At 35.1% G+C, this 9566-nt stretch overlaps 2 protein-coding genes across 2 annotated transcripts; both read left to right on the plus strand.

Annotated features, from left to right (window-relative positions):
* Window positions 1–5725, plus strand: LOC110789105 (ornithine transcarbamylase, chloroplastic). Its single transcript, XM_021993760.2, has 5 exons — window positions 1–307; window positions 3372–3706; window positions 4595–4726; window positions 4910–5185; window positions 5315–5725. The coding sequence occupies exons 1-5, from the start codon at window positions 103–105 to the stop codon at window positions 5495–5497; spliced, it is 1131 nt and encodes a 376-aa protein (XP_021849452.1). The 5' UTR covers window positions 1–102; the 3' UTR covers window positions 5498–5725.
* A 1962-nt stretch (window positions 5726–7687) lies between these two features.
* LOC130470675 (pathogenesis-related protein PR-1 type-like) lies at window positions 7688–8449 on the plus strand. The gene has a single exon (XM_056841203.1). The coding sequence runs from the start codon at window positions 7744–7746 to the stop codon at window positions 8233–8235; it is 492 nt and encodes a 163-aa protein (XP_056697181.1). The 5' UTR covers window positions 7688–7743; the 3' UTR covers window positions 8236–8449.
* The last annotated feature ends 1117 nt before the right edge of the window (window positions 8450–9566 follow it).

Consider the following 9566-nt stretch of genomic DNA (forward strand, 5'->3'; position numbering starts at 1 on the left):
CTACGTATGAATCATCATCCGTCACTATAACAGAAAACGCACCTCCTTCCTTTCTTTCTCCTCTCACCACCCCCAACACCAGATACTCAAGCTTCTACAGGAATGGCGGCGATTTCATCTCACTCCTCCTCTTCACTCTGCTTCGATTCTCTCTCCTCCAGAGCTTCCTCTCTCTCCGGAAACTCTCTTCGCCGTCACAACCTCCGTTTCTCCGCCAACTTCGCCTCGTCTTCTCCGATTAGCCGCCGAAGAATCTCTTGCCAGACCTCTTCTCTGGCTCCATTTCCTGCATCTGTCGATTCTTCAGGTCATTATCTTTACTTTTATCTCTTTTTGCAATGGTTACTTTCTCATTTGTTGGAAATGCAATTGAAAGTCTAATTTTTGCGTTCATATTTTTGTCGGGTTGTTTCTCAATTTATTTTTGGCTAATCTTGTGCAATTCGATTATTTGTACTCATTTTGTGTCATTTATTATTGAAGATTTTATAATTTTTTTTCCTGGGTTCTATTGGAAGTGCTGATTACTGGGTTAAATCGCTAAAATGCCATGGGAAATTGAGTAATAGGAGGTTGGAAATGTTAGGTGGGATGATAAATGCTGATTCATATTGCTAAATTGCATTGAGGATTCTTGAAAGTAGTTGTGAGGGACTAATGAGCAAAAAGATGCACTTGTATGGGCTTATGTTGAGAATCAAAAGTGCTGTGAACGGAAAGAACATGAAAGGCTTGCTAAGTATCCAATGGTCTTACCCGGTAATTCTGGCATTCTGCTTAAGTTTGTGCATATGTTTGTCCTGAATCAAAGCATCCTTACCCCTTACTAAAATCGTATAATTAGGAATCGGTATTTTATCTGATGATAGGGAATATTAGGGTGTTGGTAAGAAAGAATTGATTGGGGGTTGAGAATCTTTCTTGTAGGTTTCTTAACGATGAGAAACATGAATTTTATCTAGATTGTTGGATGATCTTAGGATTAATTTTCATCTCAATTGGTCAACTCAGTTCTTCTTTCACTTCATATCTACTGGTGTCCTAGATGGTGTTGTGTGGGTGTGTAGAGACTTCTTATGGGATGGAAAGGCTGTTTACTATAGGGCCCCTCCTATAGCTTGGGATATTATATGTAGAAGCAAGAAACAAGGGGGTCTTGGCATTCATGATTGTCATTTGTGGAATATTGCAGCTGTTGGCATCCATGATTTTCAGCTGCTTGCTAATGTTTATCATAGGGTTTCTTTTGTTATGCCTAGTTATGTTAGTAGGGACAATAGAGTATGGATGAAAGTTATGTTGTTGTAGATCTTGTTCTTTCTCCTGTGTATTCTGCCTTGGTGCTGCAGATGGTTGTAATCTAAGTTTTGCACTCTTCCTAGAAGGTGGCTCAACTGTGGTTTTGATGCTTGTGCACTTAGGCTGTAGGTATAGTTTGAGCTGACTTTGTTGTTTGTATGTTTTTGTGGCCTTGATAGGCCTTGTATTTGTTTTTGGTGTTTGTTGATATTTTAATAAAATTTCTTTATCTACTAGCAAAAAGCTAATGGAGTAAATCTCTTGTAGGTTTTAGTTTTCACTATTTATTTCCCATGACACTAGACAACACTAGGAGGATAGAAGGGTTTTAGTTTTCACTATTTAAGCAGGAGATCAAGTGATGCCCCGGTTAGGAGGACAGAAGGGTGGCAAAATGATAGAATTGCAAGGGGTAGGGGAAGACCTAAGAAAACTTGGAGGAAGGTGATTGAGCACGATATGAGTTTTCTTGGGATTGAGGAAAATATGGTGTTGGATAGGACAGAGTGGAGGGAGAGAATATATATTGATGACTTCATTTGACTTATAAAGCTTTCATGTTTCTGTTTTTTTTTTCTTCTATTTTTTAATTTATTTTTTGTTCTTATTTTTATTTTTTATTTTATTTTTAAAATTCTTTTGAATTTTTTTTATTTTTACATGCTATTTTGAAATGTACTTATTTTACTTATTCAATTATTTTAGACTTCACTTATTTTTTATTATCTCTTACAATATTTCTTCTATAATATATTATACATTTTTCTCTTATCTTACTTTCATTAATTCCACCTTCTCTTCCTTGCCTTTTTCTTTTTACTTCCTGCTCCTTTCTGGTTTGATTGGTGACAATGACGATCTCCTACGACGATTCATGTTAGCCGACCCCAAATCATTTTGGGACTAAGGCTTTGTTGTTGTTGTTGTTGACACTAGACAACACTAGTTAGGCCCATCCTTGCTTTTTATAAACAAAATATTAGGATCTTTAGAATAAGCTATAAGCTAGAGTACTCTCTACAATCATTTGATCTATGCAGTGTTAAATTCAGTAGGAATGCTTCCCTGCTTCCCTGTTGGTAGTAGTGCAGTGATCCCCACCCCTGACAAGGGCCGAGATCAAACATTGCACTACGACCAACAATTGATAGACGGGTTAGATAAATAACGTATTCGAGAGTGACGTTCAAGCGGATGTCATTCACCTCAAAGTGATAAGACATGAGGTTGTGGTTGTTGTTGACTTGGACCCTAACTAGCGACCCAACAAATCCATAGCAAAAGATGCTGGAAGATCGACTTCATCCCTCACCATCCTTAGAAGTTGTAATAAACAACACCCCTGACCATTTGTGTTAAATCACATCCTCTATGACTTTCCAGAAATTCAGGTCTTTGTCTTTTAGTTTTCTGCACATATCACTGATAGTGCAAATTGGGTACAACCTTTCGGTGTTGTTGACATTTCTACACAAACATCCAAATCATTCAAATTTGCGCGAATCTATGATTTTTATTTTTGGGGAAAATTACCAGAACTTTGGAAGTTTGCCGAGCACGGCAGCAGCGGAGAAATTAAGGATGCACAGGGGCTACGAAGCACAACAGGGCAGAGCAGCAGCGGAGGAATTGAGGATTCGCGGGAGCTCAGGGAAGCAGATTTCCGACGACCGAATTTAATACCGGATAGATCAAATGATTGTATGAAGTACTCTGGCTTATAGCTTACTCTAAAGTACTCTGGCTTATAGCTTACTCTAAGGATCCTAAAGCAACACGGCAGTAGTGCTGAAATGTTTCTGAGCTACGTTGTGATACCCCCATTATCGTATGGTTTGAAACGTCTTCAGATGTCATGTTCACTTTTGGGCGCTGTCAATTTGTGGTTTGTGATTGATTGTCCATATCCTAGAAATTTGTTTTGTCGTTGTCTTAGTCAGAGTTCCTTGTATATGTCCAGCTGTTCTTAACCACCCTGGAGTTGGACTTTATTTGATATCAACTTCGTTTTGAAATCTACGGGTTTGGGTGCAAGTGTTTCACATACCTAAATCCATCTGTTTCTTTTGCAGTGAAATCTGATAAAAAGGATTTTCTACACATAACTGATTATGACAAGGCTACACTTTTGAAGATCTTAGACCGCGCACTCGAAGTGAAGGCTCTTCTCAAATCAGGCGACAGGTCATTTCAGCCATTCAAAGGGAAGACTATGGCTATGATATTTGCAAAGCCATCCATGAGAACACGAGTATCGTTTGAGACAGGTTTTTTCTTGTTGGGGGGTCATGCAATATACTTGGGACCTGATGACATTCAAATGGGAAAGCGAGAAGAAACTCGAGATGTTGCTCGTGTACTCTCTCGCTATAACGACATCATTATGGCCCGTGTTTTTGCTCATCAGGTATGCTGGTGAGTTCTGTAATGGTCTATTGATTTGAGGTTGTTGAAGTTAGCGAAATCTCCTTTTCATGCCTTTTCCCTGGTGGTTCATGTGCTCTGTTAATATATCAGATAATCTGAACTACTAGGTGGAATTCATCACTCTTAACCACCATTGATTAATGATGTCATTCATGGACTGATGTGCAAGCTCTTTAAAACTCGATTCGGTACGATGGTTTTGTTGGCATCAAAAAATGTTAAAAAGATAAAAACATTGAATTAAAATTAATGCCTTTTGCATACTTCTTGCGACAAAATCATTACAGCAGATACTTCTTGGTTAAGCAAGCTGTGTCAAGGCTACAATTCCTTTGAAAAAGTTTGGTCCATACCTCCCTATCATTGTAGTTCTCTTTTACCTATTGATTAAACCTTTTAATTTTATTTTACATATGTTCCTAGAAAGAGAAATTTTGATCCAATTTTGAGTTAATGGTGTTTATTTACACCACAGTTTTAATTGCAAAAAGAATGAGGTTACAATTTTGTCTAAAAACTTTTTTTTTTGGAGAAGGTTATGTTTATGACAGTGAGGTCAGCTCTTCTAGGAATTATGTCTAACAAGCCCTACTGCCATTACAAGCCCTGGTGTTAATAAATTAAACTAGTGTTGCACAACTGAGATATGGTCCAGCTCTTGCAAGTTTCTAAGAGAAATCTTTGAGCATTTATAAAATTGAACTGTATAGTGTCCTTATTGCAACAGACTAAAACAAATCAAGTGGAACTTACATGGAAGATTCTGAAAGAACAGATGTCCCTGTCTCTGTTTCTGATTAATTTCCTAATTAGGCTTGCATCAAAACTGCTATTTGATTGAATTAATTATTTGGTTTTTTTGTCGCAGGATATCATTGACCTAGCCAAGTATTCACCTGTACCTGTGGTCAATGGCCTGACCGATTACAACCACCCTTGTCAAATAATGGCCGATGCTCTGACTATGATTGAGCATATTGGTAGCATAGAAGGAACCAAGGTGAGCCTTCTTTCTTTGGTGTTGCCTCTATAGTGCTATATCTATCTTCTCACTTTTCTAGATGGGTTTTATAAGGGAAGGCTGTTAGATCATCAGCCTTCGTATTTCACATCTCAAAGCAATCTTTTTTACATATGTATTCTGATCAGCTGAATTGTGGATATTATGACTGTGTTTGACCAGGTCGTTTATGTTGGCGATGGGAACAATATTGTACATTCTTGGTTGCTATTGGCAGCAGTTATTCCGTTCCATTTTGTTTGTGCATGCCCAAAGGGCTTTGAACCTGATCAGAAGACGGTACAAATGGCACAAGAGGCTGGCATCAGCAAGATTGAAATTACAAATGATCCAAAAGAAGCTGTTATTGGTGCAGATGTAGTTTACTCTGATGTTTGGGCAAGTATGGGACAAAAGGAAGAAGCTGAGCATCGTAGAAAAGTTTTCCAAGGATTTCAGGTAAACACGGATGAAAAGTTTTGCTTGCTTGATCATGCAAATTACATATCTGGCCTTCCTGAGCTAATTTCATTTTGGTCTTCTAGAAGGACAGTGAAATTTACATGATGCTTTTGTTTTGATAACCAGGTGGATGAAGCGCTTATGAAAATAGCTGGACCAAAGGCATATTTCATGCACTGTTTGCCAGCTGAGAGAGGAGTGGAAGTTACTGATGGGGTCATTGAAGCCCCCAACTCAATTGTGTTCCCTCAAGCTGAAAACCGCATGCATGCTCAAAATGCTATAATGCTTCACGTTCTCGGTGCCTGAAGTCTGACATTTTCTCAACTTCTGCTGTACTGTAATCTTATTATCTGATGTCTTTTAGCAGTAGAAGGTGTAGAACTCATAGATTCAGATCTCTTCTGCATGTCTTATATTTGTGAAAGAGGGATTGAAGACTTGCAATTAATAGCTGTATTGAGTTTTTTATGTTTCCACTTTCCACCTCCCCCCGTGAAAGAGTTTCAGAGCAGAAGTTTGTTTCTTTTTCTTCAATCTGCTCATCTTGTTTACTCTTCTTCAGCATTGTTCTCAAAAAACTGAAAACTACTTTTTGTGGTTTTCATATTTTGGTTTTTAGTTTTTCAAAAAACAAACCGTTTTTGAGATCTTTATGATGATACTACATAACAAATCGGCAAGAAGTTCCTACTTTATGATGAACGTGTACAAATTTGTATTGAAGTCGCTGCGTGGTCGTGAACTGAGCCTATAGATGGGTGAACCTTCAACTGTGTTTAGTAAGTGAATGAGATGTCAAGAGGACGCATAAACTATGAGATCATCTGCATCCTGAGGCTCAATTTCGTACGCAACCTTCCTAGCTATGTTGAGCCTCAGGATGCAGATGATCTGTTGCTTGCAATGGCGGATCTTTACCCCGGCCGAAAAAATTTGTAGTGTATTTTTAGTGACGGCCCCCTAAAATTTATGTATAATTGTATAATTACATAGTATATTGCTTTTTTTTTTTCTACCGGCCCCCTCATAAAACCGTTCAAGGTCCGCCACCAGCTTGCCTACAAGTATAGTCATCACTACAAGTATCATCACGTACAATATGTGGCTATTTCGATCTATAAGCAAGGTATTGTATCGTTTTCTATGTTTAATACTCCATGGGGGTGTTTGCTATGTGGGATCGAGAGTTTTGGGATTAGATGGTATAGCAAATCAGTTTGGAGAGTTATGGGAACAAGTCGAGGAATATACAACTAATTTACTATACTAGCCTTACTACAATTTCTTTTTCTTTCTTATCATTAAGGGTAGTTTAGTCTTTTCACAAATTAAATTAATTCTCTTATTTACAAGGGTTGTACAATAAATATTGTACACCGGAGTAAAAGTTAACTAAAAATGCTTAAAAGTTAAGCTTATATATGTAAAAGTTATCTATTTTTAGTGATAAATTTTTTCATTTTAATAAAACTTATTTCTTCAAAATCACTAATAAGGTATAAAATTAGTCATTTAACCTTTTAAATTTTTTATCTATCAACGTTTATAAAAGTTAATCAAAACTAGGTTAAAGTTACAAAAAAATGGGGAAAAGTTATCTTGGTGTACAATAAATTTATTGTACACCTTGTGCGCGCAAGACCTTTTATTTTTTTTAATCCTAATCCCACCTAAACTCCCAAGTATCAAACATGCGACAAATTTTAAGTTTATAATTTCTTTTTATCGGTCAAGCAGCTTTATTAATCCAAAAGTACTTTTTTTTTTTTTTTTTTTTGACATAAGCTTAATTTTGCATAAATAAAAAGGTTCACAAATTACAACGAGTTACATAACACACTAAAAGCAAACTACATAACGTTAAACAGATAGCAAGATCTTCTCCGTTGGCCATCTGGTTGTTGACTTGACTTTGTTTACATCGCCACAGATCAACTTCAAAATTGACAAATTTAACTTTTTTTTTTTGACAAGTAAGAGATGATTTTATATATTAATCAACCAACTATTACAAACGAATTTACCTTTATTATTCTTACGATACTATGCAATATTGATTTTGTTATGATTCTTTATTTAATCAATTTTTTTTTTAATTAATTCCTCATATTTTTTCCGAGAGCTTCTTACTTCTCTAATTCTACTACTACAAGATAACCAAACAATTACATAACTAAACTTTTAAGCATTTACAAAGGAGGACTAGCTGCTTCCGATACTTTTGTCAATCAAATAAGCGCTAGATTATAAGGTAGATATAAATAGCATATGCCATAATCTATTTTGGATTAGCAATACGAATAGTGCTCCTATTTTTCTATAAAATTCTCAAATTTTAATCCAATTAAAAACAGAATTATTCCAAAATTAGGAGTATTGGCCAAAACTATTGTTGCTATTCCTATGTTTAAGCACCACCATTACTAGCTAGTAACAAAATCCGCGCACAAAATTTACCTATATAAACACAACTTACCCGGCTATTCAACATATTGTTTCTTTTTTGCACTTTTCTCTTTTCAAACTCATCAAATAAAGACTAATCTAAAACAATGATTTTTTCAAATATTTCCCTAGCCATTGTTTTGGTAAGTGGGATAATCATGGCCAATATATGTTTGGCCTCATCCCTATCTAATAGGACATTACAATACCTCACACCAACCAATGCAGCACGTGCTGAGGTGTCGCTACCCCCTTTAGTTTGGAACAAGACTCTTGCAGCTTTTGCTAGATCATATGCTAAAAAGAGAGCAGTAGATTGCAAATTACAACACTCTGAAAGTCCAATTTATGGCGAAAACATAGCAATGAGTCCGGGAAGCATAACTCCGGTTAAAGCCGTGGATTTTTGGGTTAGTGAGAAGCTCAATTACGATTATGGCTCTAATACTTGCAAAGACTCATGTGGGCATTACACACAAATTATTTGGAAAGCTACCAAAAGTGTTGGATGTGCTAGAGAAAAGTGTCAAAATGAAGGCACTTTTATTACTTGCAATTATTATCCTCCTGGAAATGTTGTTGGAGAGAAACCTTATTAAGAAATGCTTGGTAGAGTGGAAACTATGTTTTGAAACCAATATTTTTTTATTAACACTTTTTTTACTTTTTAATGCCTCCGTAATCATTTTAAACATACGTAGTATATGCGTAAAGTAGAGATCGATTTCACATTGGATGTTGTTGATATGTGACAACAACAATGTTGATGGTATTATGTGGTGCATAATTAATGACTAAATTGACTTATTAGAATTTTATTTTTTAATATCATAGGTAACATTGATACATTGACATTTTGAAATTACCTTGAATGTCTCTCGTTATTAAGTTATTATTGCAATATTTCTACCATTTAGAGAAAAAAGCATTCTCATAAATAAATTACTCATAACAATAATAACAGATTGCATTCTGAATAACAAAAGTAATTGAAAGGACAAGAAATTATACCAACGAATTAAATAACGATTAAAATATGAAATTACTTCTTGAATTAAAATTGAAAATTATATAAAGAATGTACAATTTGAGAAAACAATTACTGAATAGTACTCCGGGCTGTTAATGGTACTCCCACGTCAAAACGCAACCAATAAAAAGCAAAACGTGTGTGGGGATGAAACACGGACTAAAACCAAGTAACATAAACAACAAAATAAATAACATGAAAAAATAAGTAACACAAGCATCAACATAAATAACATAAGCATATAAATAACAAAAACATGAAAACTGGGTTAGAATCTGGTTAGAATTGAGCAAGCATTTAACTCTTAACATATACTTCCTCCGTCTTTTAATACTTGCAACGTTTGGACTTTTGTCACTATTTATATAATCTACTTTGACTATTCTTAGTGTCTTTTATATAAGATAAAACATAGTCATGTGGGATCTTGTTAGATTCGTCTCAATGTGTATTTTCAAAATATCAACTTTTTATAATTTTTGCATAAAGAGAATTTAAGATATAAATGATCAAAGTTGTGCATTGGCATGCGTGAAACTAAGGAACGTTGCGAGTATTAAAAGACGGAGGAAGTATGGTTTATGGAGTAACATATATCATTTCTAAAAGTAACATATATTCATGTATAGGCTATTTTTATATCCTATCAAGCATATTTGTGTTAATTAACTCCTATTATGTTTTAAAGTTTTCATGTTAAATTTAATGTCTACGGTTTTGTAATTTTGTTCATAAGAATATAATGTTTTTACATACCAAAATATTTTATTATTTCATCATAAGTATGATACTTATGTCAATCAATATTCAACATTACTCCATTTTTTTTTATAGTTTATGTTATATTCCGTATTATACAGGTTATTATTTTAACTGTTTATGTTACCATATATATTTAAC

Source organism: Spinacia oleracea, chromosome 3, assembly GCF_020520425.1.
Source record: "Spinacia oleracea cultivar Varoflay chromosome 3, BTI_SOV_V1, whole genome shotgun sequence".
In the NCBI taxonomy this organism is placed as follows: domain Eukaryota; kingdom Viridiplantae; phylum Streptophyta; class Magnoliopsida; order Caryophyllales; family Amaranthaceae; genus Spinacia; species Spinacia oleracea.

Excerpts from the sequence above, each read along its gene's own strand:
- LOC130470675 (XM_056841203.1), top strand. The coding sequence starts at position 7,744 with ATGATTTTTTCAAATATTTCCCTAGCCATTGTTTTGGTAAGTGGGATA.
- LOC110789105 (XM_021993760.2), top strand. The coding sequence starts at position 103 with ATGGCGGCGATTTCATCTCACTCCTCCTCTTCACTCTGCTTCGATTCT. Across the intron at positions 3,707-4,594 it reads CCCGTGTTTTTGCTCATCAG|GATATCATTGACCTAGCCAA; the intron begins GTATGCTGGTGA and ends TTTTTGTCGCAG. Across the intron at positions 5,186-5,314 it reads AAGTTTTCCAAGGATTTCAG|GTGGATGAAGCGCTTATGAA; the intron begins GTAAACACGGAT and ends TTTGATAACCAG.